The sequence below is a fragment of the Gracilinanus agilis genome, chromosome 6, assembly GCF_016433145.1.
Source record: "Gracilinanus agilis isolate LMUSP501 chromosome 6, AgileGrace, whole genome shotgun sequence".
Classification (NCBI taxonomy): domain Eukaryota; kingdom Metazoa; phylum Chordata; class Mammalia; order Didelphimorphia; family Didelphidae; genus Gracilinanus; species Gracilinanus agilis.
Window position 1 is genome coordinate 287,268,723 of NC_058135.1, and position 17,537 is coordinate 287,286,259.

General features: G+C 57.5%; 2 protein-coding genes across 2 annotated transcripts in view; one reads left to right on the forward strand and one right to left on the reverse strand.

Annotated features, from left to right (window-relative positions):
- MACROD1 (mono-ADP ribosylhydrolase 1) overlaps positions 1–15,355 on the reverse strand; it is a 134,345-nt gene extending 118,990 nt beyond the window's left edge. Inside the window, exons 1-5 of the mRNA XM_044682019.1 lie at positions 15,210–15,355; positions 14,907–14,979; positions 13,760–13,886; positions 12,726–12,827; positions 12,304–12,423 (exon numbers count right to left, since the gene is read on the reverse strand). Of these exons, the coding sequence (XP_044537954.1) occupies positions 12,304–12,423; positions 12,726–12,827; positions 13,760–13,886; positions 14,907–14,979; positions 15,210–15,355 (568 nt within the window). The remainder of the gene's footprint in view (positions 1–12,303; positions 12,424–12,725; positions 12,828–13,759; positions 13,887–14,906; positions 14,980–15,209) is intronic.
- STIP1 (stress induced phosphoprotein 1) overlaps positions 15,354–17,537 on the forward strand; it is a 39,883-nt gene continuing 37,699 nt past the window's right edge. The window contains exon 1 of the mRNA XM_044682020.1: positions 15,354–15,449. Within this exon, the coding sequence (XP_044537955.1) occupies positions 15,354–15,449 (96 nt within the window). The remainder of the gene's footprint in view (positions 15,450–17,537) is intronic.

Below are 17,537 nucleotides of genomic sequence, written 5' to 3' on the forward strand. Positions count from 1 at the left end.
GCTGAGCCGGCCGGCCGGCCCTCGCCTCTCGGTCTGGACCTGGCACGTGCCCGGCTGCCTGCCTGGTCGGGGTTTGGGTCTCTCTGTGTCTCCTGCGCGGTGAGTCGGTCTAAGGCTGACGGACTCGCCGAGCCTCCACTTCCGCCCTGAAGAAGGGCCGCAGCTCTCCGGGATGCCCGATGGCCGGGCGGGAGGGGCTCCTCGCAGCACCCCAGAAGCAGAGGCTGGGCCAGGCCCCGGCTGCCGGGGCGCCCTGTCCGTGGGTGCGGGTGTGGGTGGCGCCGGACGGAGGTGCCGGAACTGTTCACTGTCGACGGAGCCCTCGCGAGGCTCTCCGAGCACACGGAACACGGACTCTCCGGGCCTGACGTGTTTCCGTGAGGACGTGACCACGACAAAGCGCTGTAAATAGACACGTAACTGCGTGGTGGAACGTCGGAGTCACGGGCTGTGGGTTTGAGTCTCAGCCCTGCCACTTGCACATCCCCCGACTCCTCGCCTGTACGAGGAGGGGGTCGGAGGGGGAGGGTGGGAGGATTTCTAGACCTCCTCCGGCCCGGCACGGCGCTAGGAGCGAGGAGGCCGGGGCCTCCCTGGAGGCTGAGATGGCGCCGGAGCCGCTTCTCCCCGGCCCGGAACGTGGGTGCCTCTGAGGGGCCCCCGCAGGGCACGCCCGGACCCCAAGCACCCAAACCCTCCGTCTGTTTCCTCCTCTTTCCAGCAAAGGGACTAAATGGCCTTCGGAGGCCCCTTCCAGCTCCCGAGTCTACTCGGAGCGAGAGCTGTCCGCCTGTCTGTCTGCCCTTCTCCCTGGGCCCCCCCTCTTCTCCCCATTCCCCAGAGGACAAGTGAGGATGGCCTCGGGGGCTCTCCGGCCACAACCAACAAGCAGGCGCCTGCGGGGCCTCCGAGGACGTCGCACCCTACGGGGAGACCCCGAGGAGGGGGTGATGGGATGGGGGGCGCCCGGGGCCCCCTCCTGCTCCCGCTTGCTGTCCGCAGACGGACTTCCTGTCCCGTCCGAGGCGCTCCATGTTTCGGAGGACACACAGCGCCGGCCGTGACGCCGACGGCCCAAAGCCCGCAAAGGCGATCCCGTCGCGGGGAAAAGACACCCGGAGACCCTCCTTTGCTGCGGTAGCGGCCCAAGACTGCCGGCTGGAAGCCACCGGGGGGCACCGACTTGGGGCTCAGGCCTGGGGGTTTTGGGGGGCTGTTTAAGCTTCTCCCTCCTTCTCTGGGCCCCAGCCCAGGCCTTCGGGGGGGCCCTAGAACTCCTCCCGGCCCTCTTTCCTTCCGTTGTGCTTTTTATTATGCGGCCTACACACACGAGCTTCCCAATTACAGGGGAACGCAGGGAGGGGTGACGGGAGCCCCGAACCTCTCCTGGTGGAGCACGATGGCGGGCGGCACCACTGCCAGGCTGGTCACCCCCTCCCCGGAGCTCCTGCGCCTTCACAGCGGGGGCCCAGCACAGGTCACTAGCCACAGAAGGGACAATCCTGGGAAACCCTGGAGGAGGCGGCCCGGCCCCCAATGAGCGGTCACGGGGCAGCCAACAGAGCCCCTTTCAAGCACCCACCGGCCTGGCATCAAAGGCGGCATGGCCAGCCGGACGCAGGGAGCTCCCCAGGAGGAAGAGGCGGCATTTCTGACCCGGGAACTGGCTTTGGGGCCCGGCCAGACCGCACCCCCTGCGCGGCAGAGCCCCGGCCTGAGCGCACGAAGGCATGATGGCATCGTGCCCGCCGGGTGCCCGCGCTGTGCCCACGGCCGCTACGAGGAGCCCCACTTTACAGACGAGCAAACGGAGGCACACAGAGGTTTCCTGGCTTACCGGATTTGAACTCAGATCTTCCAGATCCTTCCTCTCCTCGGAGCCACCCTCGCCAGCTCTTTCAAAGAGCACCTTCAGCTGGTGGGTGTCCCCGGCTTTGGCCCGCCATCCCCCTGGGGGCAAACCAGCCCCCCTTTCCTTCTCGGTCACCCCAGGATCCGGGAGGCACTTAAGAAACGTCGGCCAATTCGCTGACTGCTCTACGGTTTAGGTTAACTTTTCTGTGGCATCGGAAAGACTGGAGTTCAAATCCTGCCTCAGACACTTATCAGCTTTCTCTGCCTCAGTTTTCTCGACTACCAAATGGGGATAATAACGGCAGATTCCCCCAGGGTGGCTGTGACACCGAAATGAGGTCATATCACACCAATGGGGGGGGGAGCGTCCGAGGATGCGTCCCTGCCCCCCTCCCTGGGGGTCCTCCGGCCTCTCGGGGCCTCCCCAAACCTGAGAGGGTGAGGAATGCAGGGAAAGTGGGGAACCCGGGAAGGGTGAGCCTCACACTGGGAGACAAGTACTCCTGGGTTCCCGGTTCGATTCCTGCTCCCCTACTTTTCCTACTCACCAGAGAGCCCCTGGGCCCTCCCCCCCGGGGAACCCAAGAGTCCTGGGTCCCAGACACCCCCTCTTGCCCAGGAAGATCCTCCCTCCCTCCCTCCTTATTAGCAGAGGTAACGATGCTTCGCCCAGCTCCGGGGGTGTCAAGAGGATTAATTAGCTGTAGATAATGACTCTGCAGGAGGATGCCGGCGACAATAACAATCTGAGGTGCCCCCTCGGGCCCCTTCCCAGGATGCCCGGCTCCCCACTCTGCCCCCCCACGGCCCAGGCAGCAAGCTGCAGCCTTCTAAAGGGACGGCCATAGAAGACGGTGACTGACCCACGTGACCAAGCCTCCAACAGGAAGCCCTCCCTGATTGCCTTCATGCTGCCCTCCCTCTGTGGAGAGTGCCCATTCCGCAGTGTCCCCAAAGTCTCGGGTCTGCTTTAAACTACAGAAGCTCCTCCACAGAACCTTAAGATAAGCTTCCAAGTGGCCAGGCTCTCTCAGGACACGGTGTGGATCTCTGGCCACAGGGCTGGCGAGCCAGCTCCGAGATCCGCCACTGATTCTGGCCTGTCTCTATCCTGCGGCGCTCAGCCGTGCCCGAGTCTTCCTGACCCCATTTTCTTGGCAGAGAGACTGGACAGGTTTGCCGCTGCCTTCTCAGTTCTTCTGACAGATGAGGAAATGGAGGCAAACAGGGTGACGTGACCTACCCAGGGTCACCCAGCAGGGAATGGTCTGAAGCTGGATTTGAACTCAGGTCCTCTGACTCCAGGCCCAGCGCTCTTTCTGTGGAGTCACCAAGCGGCCCCCAGCCGTGTTCAATGGTTTTGGTCCGTCCGACTCTCTGAGGCTGGTCTGGGGTTTTCTTGGCAGACCTGGAGTGCAGCCGTGACCAGAGAGCGACCAGAGCCGCAGCGCTGGAAGGGCCCGGGCAGCACAAATGAAGAAACGGGCCCAGTGCGGAAAGGGCCTCGGCCAGTCCCAAAGGGACCGAGTGGCTGTGGCAGGATTGAAACCCAGACCTTCCAGGCTCCCAGGCCAGCACTCGAACCCTTCACCTCCTGGGCCGTGGCTCCTGGGAATCCATCAAGGCGGCCATAGATAGGCCGGCATCCGTCAGGCTTGGCCCCTCACGGGAGACGGCGGCTGCCACCAGCGGGAGGGGAAGGTGAGAAGCTGCTAAAGAAGATCTCTGAAGGGGGAGCCCTGGGGGGGCCATAGCTGAGCCCTGATGGGGAAGCCTGAGCCTGCTGGCATCCTCCGAGGACCGGCCCTGCCCACCCTGCTCCCAGGGGTGCTCCTCTTCCCTTCGGAAAATCATAAGTGCCAGGCACAGCCCGCCAGGCTGAACTTCCTCTTCAGTTACACATCCAGGATTGGGGGGGGCTGAGGTCACTCCTGCCTGTCCAGAAAGGGAGGGGCGCTCCCCAAATTACACCTTCCGATCCTCTGCCAACCGACCCGGGGACAAGAGACGGCCCCTGTCTCCCCCGGGGGCCACCGGACAGAGCACGAAGGCCTACGAGACCCTTCCCAGAGAGCAGCCCACCTGACCACCCCGGGAAGGGAGGCCCACAGGCATGATCATCCCCACGTTGAAGCTCAGTGACCCTGGGTAAGTCACTTCACCTCCACCTGCCTCAGTTTCCTGGCAGGGTTGAAGGCAAGGGTTGAAGGCAAGAAGGCATACAGCAGGTGCTCCATAAATTATCTTTCCCTTCCCCCTCCCGGCCCGGGGGGTGGCAGCATTTTCCCATCAGGGAGTCTCTCACCATTTATACTGTCTAGACTCCTCTCTGGACTCGTCTCCCCAACAGAACATAAGCGAGAGGCAGGGGCCGGTTTGCTGATGTCTCTGTATCCCGGCCAGAAGCACAGTGCTTGCCCCAAAGGGGAGAGCTTTGTAAACATCTGTGGATGACGGCTGGCCCTCCAGTGGGCGTCTCTGCCTGTCTGAAGGGGCCTCTGTTTTTCCACCGAGAAGGGAGGATTCCTAAGAGTTCCCTCGTCCTCCCGCCCCACCAATTCATTTTCGGGGAGACTCTCATCCCTGGAAGCAGCCCCCAAAGGCTCCTCTCTGGCTGCCAACCCTCACCCCGTGGCTTAAGTGGCCAGAATGACCCCCTGGGTGACCGAGGGCTGAAAGAATGACCAGGGAGGGGGGAGCCTTTGCCTGCAAGGAACAGCATGATGCCATCCAGAGCCAGGCCCAGCCCCTTTTCACACGTGTTCAATTTAATTTTCCCCCATTAATTGAAAACCAGAGCCACACATGGACAAAAGCTGCCAGCTCTGGTCGCTGTCGGTAAGCCATAGAAATGTAATAAAAGGCGGAGGGGGGGGGGTCAATCACCAGGGAGGAGGCAGGAGAAGGGGAGGGGCATGACAAACCGACCGGCTTGACCCTTCAGGGGACCCCAAGTCTAGCTCTGGAAGGAACCTGTGAGGCCCCTCATTTTAGAGAGAAACAGAGGTCCAGAAAAAGGCCCGATACTTGTCCAAGGCCACACAAGCAATATGGGGCAAAGTCAGGATTTGAACTCAGGTTTCAGGACTCCAAGCTCTGCTCTCTCTCTCTACTGCTAAAAAAAGAAAGAAAAAGGCTTCAAACTACAGGATGGAGAAGAATTTCAGGGAGATGACAGCAACATAGATCTCGGCTGGAAGGGACCTCTGAGGTCATCCAGCCTTCGAGCCCTCCTTCCCCTTGTCCTGGGCTGCCTTCTCATTCATCTCCCTCTCCATTATTTCACTTGGGCAACTGGGTGCTACCAGGTCTAGAGTCAGGAAGAATTGAATTCAGATCTGGCTGTGTGTGACCCTGGGCCAGTCACTTCACCCTGTTTGCCTCAGTTTCCTCATCTGTCAAATGAGCCGGAGAAGGAAATGGCCAATTGCTCTGATACCTCTTCGGGGTCAGGAAGTGTCCGGACTGGACTGAACAACAACAACAATTACTTCACTTGGTGATCTCATCAGCTGCCATGGATTTAATTACCATCTCGATGCTGATGATTCGCAAATCTACTTATCCAGCCCTAAGCTCTCCACTGACCTCTAATCTTACATCTCCAACCGCCTCTCGGACATCTGGAAACGGGTGTCCAGTAGATAGCTTGATGTCCGAGACGGACTTCATTAGCTGGCCTAAGCCCGCCCCACTTCCTCCCTTCCCTCTCACACCTGCTCCCAGGCCCTCAGGCTCCCAACTTGGGAGTCAGCCCGGACTCCTCGCCATCACTTGGCCCCTCGTGTCCCATACGGTGCCGAGGAGAGTCAATTTCGCCGATCCTGTCACTAGCCTGGTCCGGACCCTCATCACCTCGCACCTGGACCGCAGGCTGGGGGTGCCTCGAGTCTCTCCCCCACTCCAGTTCCTCCCCCATTTAGCCACTGAAATGCTCAGGTCCCACCATAGCAGCCTCTTATTCGATCACCCCCAGAAACAATATATATGCAACCTTCTATCTGGCATTCAAAGCCCTTCCCTCCTGGTTACCAGTGAACTGTGCTACATCCTCTTAGAAGGCTCTAAATCTGTTCTAAAGGCTGACAAGTTAGCCAACCTTTCTCCTACGTTAAGGGATGGGCCCGTCTTTTTAATGTTTTAATTTTATATATTTTTTTATTTTAATATTTATATTTAATATTTTATTTTTGTTTTTATTATTTTTACTCTTACCTTCTACCTTACAATCAATACTGTTGATTTCAATACAAATCTATAGTATTGGTTCCAAGGAAGCAGGAAGGGCTAGGCAGTGTGGGGTTAAGTGACCTGCCCAGGTTCATACAGCTAGGAAGTGTCGGAGGCCAAAAGGACCTCCCTAGTCCAGGGCTGGTGCTCTATCCACTGCGCTACCTGGCTGCCCCTCTGGCGAAGTTTGGGTTATTATCAGCATGACAAGTTTCCTAGAAGAAATGGCATCCAAGCCGGTCCTTAAAGGATGGTTGATTTCCAAGAGGAAAATGGCTCCTTGAAGGCGGAGAGAGTTTTTCTTTTATCATTCCATCCCCAGCACCCAGCACCGGGCCCGGAACACAGCAGACACTAAATAAATTCTTAATTGATTGATGGAAAAAGGAGGGAAGAGAAAAATAGAATTTAGAGCAGGAGCAGCCTCTTGAAGGGTGACGTCATTCCACTCTAACTCTGGAGGAGGAAGAGGAGACGCGGGGCGATGTGCCTAAGATCACGCAGCTAGGAGGAAAGTCGAGACTCAAGGCCGGGTCTTTTGGGTCTTCTGGCGTCGAGTTCGGTGCTCTCTCAGTCACCACACAGGCTTCCTCCCTCCCAGGAAGACAGACGGGTAAAAGGGAAGGTCCACTCCTTGTCTAGATACACCCATGCGTTTCCCTTCAAAGGAAGGCAAAGGCCCTGACTACCCTGGGAAGGAAAGCACAGGAAAGCCCGACTACCTGGAAGGAAAGCACGGCCCCCAGCGACCCAGATGGTCAGACCACAACTAACTGTCCTTGTCCGCCACAGAAACAGAAGAGACTCGGTCAGAAGGAATCTCAGCTAGGCCAAGTCACAGCTCGGGAGGCCTCCCCTGGACAGCTTCCCCTCTAGTCACTCCAGCCTTCACCTGCAGATTCCAGCGATGGGAACCGGCCTTCCTAAGGGGATCCGCCATGCACAGACTAAACTTCTCTTGTGCCTCTGGTGAGTCTTGGAGGAGGAGGAAGTAACGAGGAGAGGCCTACATCCTTGTGGCCAGAGAGTTCAGGAAAAAAGGCAAAAACAGAGCTCCTGTCTCTGTCTCTGTCCCTTGTACGTCCACACCCCAAGACTGTTTTGGGTCAAAGGCCTCCCTGATGTAACTCCAACACTATAGATGGCAATGCAGACGGCAATCCCCCGATATCCATGATCCCACACGAGCACACACACACACGCACACGCCTGCCTTCATCCTCCAGAGAGAGGCAGCCTCCCTTTCTTTTGCCACAACGTGACCTGGACAGTGGGGTTTTGCTCATTTCGAAGGCCCTCCCCATCTCTAGCTTTCCTAACTCGTGTCTCGGCTTCACGAGCTCCCCCCGGGCCAGTGGGCCCCTTTCCTCCCAACCAAGCTCAGCCAGGAGCAGCACCCTTGCTGCGCCCGGGCCCTGCTAGTGGCAAGCGTCAGAAAACACATTTAAATCAGAAATGACAGATAAAACGATTTACGGGGATAGCTTAGCTCCAAAGCACCTCCCCCAGGCCTGTCCTGCTCCCCTCCCCTCTCCTCCCACACCCCACCTTCCCTGCCTGCATGTAGTCACAACAGCAGCCTTCTCAGGCCCCTCCACCACTGATCATGCCTCCCCCCCCAAGACCACACTGATCACTGCAGATGTCCCCACACCTACAGGCTGGAGGGCCCCTCTTTATCCCCAGCCCAAATTCTGGAGAGCCCTGTCTGAGGAGGAGCAGCAGAAGAAGGCAAGGACCAGGGAGGACGAAGGCTGCCTGGGTTTGACCAGAACCAGCAGGGTGAGAAGTGTCTCTGCTTCAGGCCTCCCTGTGGGCAGTGAGAGCTCCTGAATGATTGGTTCAGGTAGCTAATCCTCTCCTCTCTAAGTAGCCAGAGGAAGACCTAGCTTTGAATCCCACCCTTACCTTCAGCAGCTAGATTAAGTCCTGGGTTCAGATCTTTCACCCTTACCTTCAGCAGCAAGAATAAAGCCTCTGTTCAAATCCCATCCTTACTTTCAGCAGCTAGACTAAGAGTTAAAATCCTACCAGCTGTGGGACTCTGTGTCAAGCCTAGAGCTAAAGGGGCCTCAGATGACTCTCTCATCCAACTCTCTCATTTTACAGATGAAGAAACCGAGGCCTGGAAAGGTTATGGATCAGAGCTGGGATTTGTACCCAGGGCTCATACCTCCAAGTCCATCAACCTGCCCTAGTTATTTCTCTGTCATCTAATACCCTAGAACAGTTATGACAAACTTCTGGCACAGGTGCCAAAGATGGCACGCAGAGCCCTCTCTGTGGGCACACGGCCACCCTCCCCTCCCCCGCTAGAGTTCATTACTAGAAAGGCAGATGAACATGGGCAGAGCTGCTCCCTTCCCCCCCCTCCACCCACCCCACTGCCCAGCAACTCAATGGGAATGCACTGGGGGGGAAGGCAGGGGGGAAAGGTGGGCAGCTCACAGGTGGCAGAACTGGAGGGAACTGGAGTGCTCAGGCCACTTCCCATGGGCTTTCTCTCTCTCCTATATAGAGTAAGGGGGGGCACGGTGCATGGTCTCGGGGGGGGGGGGTACGGCACAGCACTGGGGCTGGGGCAGGGCTCAGCACTTCCTCTCTAAAAGGTTCGCCATCACTGTCATAGAAGATGACCCCAGCTTGGGGTGGCAAGTCAATGATGAGAGGCTTTCCCTATGCAAGGACCCAGCAAAAAATATGACAAGGATTTTAGCAAATTGGAAGCCAGAAGCCAAAAGCGAATAAGTGACTGATCCAAGGTCATGGCACAGAACAAAGTGGGGAAAACAAAAGCCCAACAACAATGAATTCCTGGCCACAGACCCCTGCGGCTCCCTTCTCACTCCCTGTTATGACCGTGGAGGGAACAGCTGGACAAGATGATAGATGGACTAGGGTTAATGATGGTCAGACACAGCCTTAGCCAAATCATGGCCAAGCTGAGGTCGGTCAGCCAGGAGTTCCCTGGTGTGTGGCCCCCCCTTCATCCTCAAACTAAGGGGCCTATGCTGAGGTTTCCTCTCTTATCTAATCAGCTTGGCAGCTTCATTTAATTAAGACCGATGTGTGCCCCAGCGGTCACGAGCCATGTCCAGCCCAGATGGTGGGAGCCCAAGACTCTCCAGAAGCCAAGACAAAGACTATTGGAGGCAGAGTTGGACTGCTTCAGGGGACCCCAGCCTTCTGAAGCAAACGGGAAGAGGATCTCTGGCTCTAACCAGCTGAATTCTGCTCCCCAACCTCTTGATCCACCCAGAGAAACCTGTTAGGGTCCCCATCCTTCCTCCCCTCCCTGACAGCTCCTCATTCGAGTCATCCAGGAATCTCCACACCTGTCTATCCAGGCCTAGGCCTCCAGCCTCCACTTTCCTCACCTGTAAAATGGGGATGCTAACAGCACCTACCTCAGAGGAGTGTTATGAGGCTCAAATGAAAGAATACCCAAAAAAGTGTTTGGCACAATGCTTGGCACATAGTAGGTTCTGGATAGATTCCCCAATAGACCAGATATTAACCACCTACTATGGGCTTGGCCTGGGGTAACAAAGACAGAGCCAGGACTGCTCACCCCGCCAAGGAAGGAGACCCCGTCCCAAAGGAAACGGAAAAGTCACGAGACCACCAACATCCCGGAAAAGAGGAGGAAATCGTCTCCTAGAAGAGTCGGGCAGAAGGAAGGTCTGGGAGCGAGTGCACTCTCCATACGGGGAGAGCTCTGGAGACAAGTGGGGAGAATTCTCTGAACTGAGCACAAGAGGAAAGCAGGACTGAGAGAAAAACAGGCCCAAAGGGCCGCACCGATGGGGTCCGTTAAAGCCACAAGAGGCAGCCAGGTTCAAAGACAGCATCCTTTCTTCTATCGTCCGCAGAGAGACCAACTGTTGTTTTTTGGTTTTCTAACCTTTACCTTCCATTTTTAGAACCGATTTTGTGGATCAGTTCCAAGGCAGAAAAGTGGTATGGGTTAAGTGACTTACCCAAGGTCACCCAGGGAGGAAGTGTCGGAGGTCACATTTGAACCCAGGACCTCCCGTCTCTAGGCTTAGCTCTCAATCCTCTGAGCTACCCAGCTGCCCCCAGACCAATGTTTCTTTTTTTCAGGGAATCTACTTTGTGGAGCTTTTTTTAAGGACTTTAATAGTCCTGCTAAGTATTCATCCTTCCAAATTCTAAGTTCTATTTCTGTACTATTAAAGGACAACAAAAACATGGCAGGTGTTGGCGGCGCTACAGAAAAATGGGCACATTAGTGCCCTGTCGGTGGAGAAAACGTAGCTGCCCTGGGAGGGGAGGTATTTGGGGGTCTGGATGTCGGGGCGGGGAGGGTCCGAATGAAGTACGTCGACTAAAATTAAAAGAAAAAAGGAGAATTCGCCCCAAGTCCTCGTTTTTTCTGATGACGCCACCAAAGCTCTCCTCCTCTGTCTGCCATTCCCACCCCATCCTCAGCCCCGAGATTGTTTAATGGGGTAGAAACCCACAGCAGGCGGGCCCCGGGGTGCCCGGCGGGGGCACCCTCGTGGCCGCTCCGAGCCCTGCTCCCCGGCTCGGCCCTTTTTCCTTCCCCCCTTTTCCTTCTGGCCATCACGGCGCAGTCTGTGAACACGGAGAAGCCAATTATTCATGGCTCATGAATGCCACCAAGTCAAATAGAATTTAATGGGCGAGCGCGAGCTATCCCTGCTCGAAACTTTACATATGAATTAAGCCCATATGGGCTTCATGAGGCACAGAAGCAGATTTATGGAGCTCCCGCAAAAGCCCCTGTTACTTAAGGCCGGGCTTCCACCAATAAACAGGCTGATTTATTGGCTCAGGAGCGCTCCAGGCCTCGGGCGCCCCCTGGTGGGAGGCTGGGCGAGGGCCCGACACGGAGGGAGCCAGGGGGCATTTCCTGGGTGATGGGTCCCCAAGCTCCAAAAAGTGGGGCGCCCCCACCCGCCAGGAGCCCAAGCCTAAAACCCCGGAGGCGTGGGATGCTGGCTGACCCTCATTTCCTTGGGCTTTCTGACCCCAACCCGCTTCCTGAGGGTCCAGGCTTGGTGTGGAAATGACCGGCGTCAGGAGAAAGAGGGAGGCACCGAGAAAGGACAAACCGAGTGGCTAGAAAACACTGGGCTTGTTGGGGGTAGCTGGGAGGCTCAATGGACAGACTATTAAGTCTGGAGAGAGGAAGTCCTCAGAGACTTCGTAGCTGGGTAGACCCGGGGAAGTCACTTCCCCACTGCCTTGAATACTTGGCGTTGACTCTAAGATGGACGGTCCGGGGCCGAATAAACAAATGAACCTGGGCCTGTCTGAAGGGTTTTAGATCGAGATCCAGGAGCGACTTCACAGGCCAACGAGTCCAAATCCCCCTTATACAGATGAGGAAACTGAGGCCCTTGTCTAAGATCACCGGATAGGCAAGTGGCAGGGGCAGGATTTGAACCCACCGTTCTTCCCAGGACCTCGGAGTTGATGGCAGAGCCCAGACTCTGGGGTCAGCTGATCCCCGTTCAAAACCCAGCAGTGATACTTTAGCACCCGGGTGCCCCGGCCTCAGTTTCCCCTCTGTAAACTGGGGAGGTTGGCATGGAGGTCCTTCCCAAGAACTCCTCCAGCCCTGGGCACCCCAAGAAACGTAGCCCCGAAGGGCTGGCAGCTCACGTACACAGGCGGTTACCCGGCCACCCGCTCCAGGGTGGCGAAGGAGGTGAGGACGGAGCCGACAGGAGGGCGAGGGAGCGGCTTCCAGCTTTTGTGAGGCAGCTGGCGAAGGCCCTGAGGAGGAACCATCCATCCCTGCCACCATCCTGGCCACCCCCAGCCCCTCAGCCCCTCGCACGAGCAGGTGGAAAGAGCCGATGTGGTGCCCCCTTGGGCATCGGGGCCCCTGTGCCCGCCTGGCACAGGGCTGTGTACGGCACAAAAGGACGAAGCCAGCTTCCTCGCTCTGCCCCCCCAGCAGTGCCCAAGATCATCCCCGCTGATAAAGGGGTGACTTGGCCCCCCGGTGTCCGGCGCAGGGGCGTCCTGAAGGCCCAGAGGCGCCGCTCTGGCACCCAACGCCTCCTCTGAACGCTTCACTCAGGCTGGGCCCCAGGGAGATGTTCGGGGAAGCAGCCACAGACTCTCTGGGAAAGCCCCAGAGCAGAGCTGGGGGGAGACTCTCATCTGGGGCCCCCAAACCCCGGCGGGAGGCAGAGAGCAAAGTATCTGGGGGCTCAGACTCACCTGCATTCACGATGGCATCCACCTCCAGCTTGGTGATGTCCCCACGGAAGAGGGAGAGCTTCTCGTTCAGGGCCTTGTCCTTCTTGTACTGGGGCTCCTCGGCCTCCTTCCCCGCAGCCCCTAAATAAGTCAGAGCGGCCCATGGCAGGGGGCCCCCACAACCCCTCCCCTGCCACACCCCAACTCTGGCCCAGCCGATGCTTCCTCTCTCTTGATCCAGAGCTGGGGAGACCCGGGTTCGAGTCCTGCCTCTGCCTCCCTCTCCCAGCCTAGCTTGTACTTGTTCCCCTTGGATCTCGTCCCCCCTAAGGCCCAAGCTCACTGGCCCCTTATCCACCCCTGCTGGGAGCCACCCAAGGGGGCACCAGCAGACATCCGAAGAGGGCACCTCCTCACCCGGGAGTTCTCCATACCGGCCGTACCTTTGGCCATCTCCTTCCAGGTCGGGATCTTCTTCAGTCTGATGAAGTCTCGGCAGAAGTAATGCTCCTCCCTCTGCTTATCGCTCAGGCCCTTCAGAAAAGCTGCCGAGACAAGATGGAGGGGAAAATGTGCCTGATGTCACGGGAGCGTTCCCAGGGCCCCGGAGGCAGAAGGGGCTTGAAGTGGAGGCTCAAAGGTTCAGTGACTGGCCCAAGGTCACTCAGCCAGGAAGGGTCTGAGGCCGGATTAGAACCCAGAACCTCTCCTCTCCGGGCCTAGCTCTCCATTCCCTGAGCCTCCAGGCTGCGGGGCCAGGAAGGGGGCTGCTCCTTCTGCCCCTTGCCCCACTACGGTGTCTGTCCCTGGCAGGACAGAAGAGAGCCCACCACTCCGGCGAGTATTTCCCAAAGTTGCCTACCCAGACCTTTTCCTGGGGACCTGATGGGTCTCAGTTTCCCTGTCTGTAAAATGGAGAGCCTGGAGGAAATGGGCCTGAGTGGACTTCACCCTCTGCCCATCTCCCCTGCCACAGGCCTTTCCTCGGCCCCTCCTTGGGCCCCCTCTAGGGCTCCTCCTGACATGCTGCCCTGGGCAGGGAAGGCTCTGAGGGCCTGCGAGCTCCCAGGCCAGAAAATGGCCTCGAGGCCCCAGAATGAGCAGGCCAGGCAAGCAGCATCGCCATCAACAGCGCAATGGCACCACCCAGTGGCCACTGCAGAGCCTGCACAGCCCTCCTCCAGCCAGCCAGTGGGAAGGAAGGAGATGCCTGATGACCATCCCCTACCGGAGCCTCTCCGGTGACAGCCAGGGAAACCGAGGCCCAGGCCGTGGAGCGAGCCCCACCGGCTCACGAGGCTTTAGGGCTTAGGAATGAGTGTCCGGCGGAGCTCAGGGTCCGTGTGGGCTCCTCCAAGGGGCATGATGGTGTCTCGGCACAAACGCTCAGTGCGAGCCTTGAGGCCCAGGACGGGCTCATGCCAAGGGAGAAAGAAGCAGCCTCTTCCCCGCCAAAGGCCTCCTTCCACTACCCCACCCAGCGCCTGCCCAGGGGACAGAACCCTCAGCAGGAACTGGAGCAGAACCGGGCCAAAGTGGGCCTGGCCCTCAGCATCCTGGCGTCTGTCTGGGGCTCCCAGGAACACTGGCCGACTCCCCAGACTCTGTAATGCAGGCAGGAGACAAACCTCTGCCCAATGTTCTCCCCGAGGTTTGTCTTCCTTGTGAGAAGGGCTGGGAGGTGAAGGCTGGCCTCACTGTCCAGACCAGGCCTGCCTCAAGCCCATCCAGTCGGGGAGACCCTGGACAAGTCACTTAACCCCCTTAACCATGCTCCAAGGCAGGCTGTCCGGGGCTGCCTCAAGCAGAATGACAAAGCCCAGGGATCCTTCCAAACAATTTATTTTCTTTTGTATTTTTTCCAGATTGCAGGTCAATATAATTTCCACCTTTGTTTTCTGACATGTTGCATCCATGTTCTGTCCCTCCTTCCTTCCTCCAGGCAGTAGGATACACGCATGTTATCCCACAAACATTCCACATTTGCCCTGTTGTGAAAGAACCCTCTGCTAGAGGAAAGTCCACGGAAGAAATCCAGTGCAGAAGGGAGTGGTGCTGAGTCCCTGCATTGCTGCTGATGCTCCTACATTGTTGGTGGTACGGCACACACCCTTCTCTCTGCATCACTTCATGAAAGTCTTCCCAGGCTTTGCTGTGACCCTCTCATCGGCCATTCCTCACAGCCCCAGAGGGCTCCGTCACATGCATAGGCCACGCCGTGTTCGGCCATTCCCCATTGGAGGGACGTCCCTGCCTTTTCTGGTTCTTCGCCACCACGAAAAGAGCCGCTAGAAATATTCTCGTGGAGGCGGGTTCTCTTCCCTCGTCTTCAACCCCTGTGGGTGATGGACGGCCCAGGAGGACCCTGCTGGCTCCCCTTGGGGCACAGTGCTAGGGGACTTCCTAGCAGGGCGGAAGTGGCTCAGCCCCCCAAGAACAACAGTTATCACTTTCTTCTTTAGGTCCTATTGGCCGGGGGGGGGGGGGCTGTTTTATTTGCATTTCTCTCAGCAAGAGGGATTTGGGGCATTTCCTTCCCTCCAGGAAGGGCCCGTGCCTGATCTTGCTGGATGAAAACGAATGTCTGCGTGTTCTTATTTTCCATAAAGCGTATTAGGAGTCACCTGAAATAGGACGGCAGAGAAGCAGACATCTAAAGGCTCCTTCCCGCTCTGAGCCCGACCCCCGCAGCCCCTCCTGCAGGCCCCGCTCAGACAGTGGGGTCCGCCCACACCGCCGGCGGGCCAAAAATGGGGCGACCCGGGCTGGCAGTCCCGGAACGGGGGGCGAAGCTCCCTCCACACACGGCGGAATGACTTGTTTTCTTCCCGGTCCGACAGTCCGACGCGTCCTGGGCAGAGCTGAGGAACGAGGTCTTGGCAGAAGATTTGTAGGCGGGTACAAGAGGCTCGAGTCCTGCCGCTTACCGTAACGCACGGCCGGCCACATCCATGTGAGGGCCAAGCCGGGGACCCTGAGCTGCTGTCATACGTCTCCTCTGACGACACGGAGAAGCGTCACACCGAGAGTCACGGAGGCTGTCGGGGCGGCGCGCCATGAGGCATTCGGGCATGACGGGTTACGTAACAACAGAACGCAGTCACCCATCTGGGTCCCGGGAAGGCCTACGAAGGCCCTCTCGGCCGCCTCGCACTCTGCCCCGGTGGGTGAAAAGAAGCCCAGCGTCCCCTTTCCTCCCCCTCCTGGGCTGGTGCAGAGGAGACGGAGTGGCTGGGAGTCGGGGGACCCGGGTGCGAATCCTAACTCAGGCGTGGCCTCCACCGGCTGGCCTCAGGCCCACCTCAGAGGGGAGCTCGGACGTCACCTCACGCAGCCTCTCGTTTTAGGAACAAGGCGATGGAAGCCCGGGGGGCAGGGGGGGCACAGAGGATGCTGGGCGTCCTGGGGAGGCCCTCCCTGCCACTGAGCCGGAGCCCCCAAGCCACAGGGAGGCCGCACCCAGGAGGGAAAGGCCTGGCGTTCCCAAAGGGACAGCGTAGGGGCAGCAGGCAAGGCCCAAAGATCCAGGCTATAAGGAGCATCAAGTGGACCTGGGTTCGAATCCCAATGAGGATACCTAAAGATCTAGTGACCACAGGAAAGTTCTTTCCCTTCTCTCCTTCATGGTCTCCAAGGCTTGTCCTTCTGTGCTGCCTTTTAATAAACAGTGACTGACTGGGGTCACTAGGTGGCTCAGAGAATGCAGTCAAGCCTGAAGATGGGGGTCCTGGGTTCGAATCTGGATGCAGACACTCCCTAGCCTGGTGACCCTGGGCAAGTCACTTAACCCTGACTGCTCTTCTGCCTTGGAGCCGATATTTAATATCGATTCTAAGCCAGAAGGCAAGGGTTTTTAATAGTAATAATAATAATAACTAATGACCAGGGGTCAGGAACAAAAGTCATCAGAACCCACACTTCCAGGTGTCCTGAGACCCTGCTGGCTTGGCCTTTGAGGCCAAGGCCCTGCCTAAGGTTTGCAAACCATTTTTCATAGGACCGTCCTATGGGAGGGCACCCGAGCTGCTACCCCGTCTTCCCTCCAGTCAAGAAAGCTGCCTGATGTCTTTGAGGCTGTGTGACCCAATAGAGAGCACCCCAGGCTCGAAGCCAGGATGCTCCGGGGCCCGCACACCTCGCCGAGGGTCTCACACCAATTCTCGCTTCCCTGTATGTAAAATGAGGGGGGGCAGTTCCAGCTCGGACAGTCCAGAAGAAAAATATCCAAAGGAGGCCGGCCTCCTCCCGAGGGGGCTAACGGAACTGCTCTCCCTCCCTCTCCTCCGGCCTGACTCCTTTCAGAGACCCCAGAGGTCTCGCGCCTGGGCTGGCTCGGGCCGGAGAGGACGACGGGGACCCCCAAAGAGGCCACATGGCCCCCTCCTCTGGCCGCCTCGGGCGAGTCCAGGTCTTCATAAAAGACGCTGTTGCTTTTATCTTGAGAGAACAAGGCATTTCACAGTTCAGTGAGGCGGGTGGTATAAAAAGATGTTCACCGTAAATTTTGATGAGCGAGCCTGACCTCGGATGGGGCTCCCTCCCAGCTGCGCAAACGGAGCAGAGCCCACAGGCCCGGGTGGCAGCAGCCAGCACAGTCAGCTCCATAAAGACTCGAATTAAATGATCTGTTTTAAGGAGTGTCTTGTGCAGAGAGGCTGCGGGCCTGGGGCAGACACAGACCATATTTCTGGAATGACATCTTGCAGAGAAGTAGCCATTGCTTGCAGATCCTGGACCTGTTTTTAAGAAGACCTGGGTGCAAATCCTGCCCAGTTCCATTGACCAGCCCTGCAACTCTAGCCTTGCCTAGTCTCACAAAAATGGAGGTCTTGGTGCCTCACTTTCCCCATCTATAAAAAGGGGATTATAACAGAACTCTATTCTGGAGATGGACATGCTCAGATTAAGGTAACAGATGTAAGATCTAGTGCTTAATAGAGAAACTGGCATACAGTAGGTGCTTAATACATGTTCACTGACTGATTGAAGGAACTAATGTGACATGCCAGTGATTATTATGAGATGAATATTGATTATTTGGGCAGCTAGATGTTGCCATGGATAAAGTGTCAGGTCTGGAGTCATGAAGACCTAAATTCAAATCCAACCTCAAATATTTCCTAGCTGTATGACCCTGGGTTCATCCTTTTTTGCCTCAGTTTCCTCATCTGTCAAATGAGCTGGAGAAAGAAAGAGCAAACCTGATCTTTGACAAGAAAACCTCAAAAGAGGTCAAGGAGAGTCAGACAGGCGGG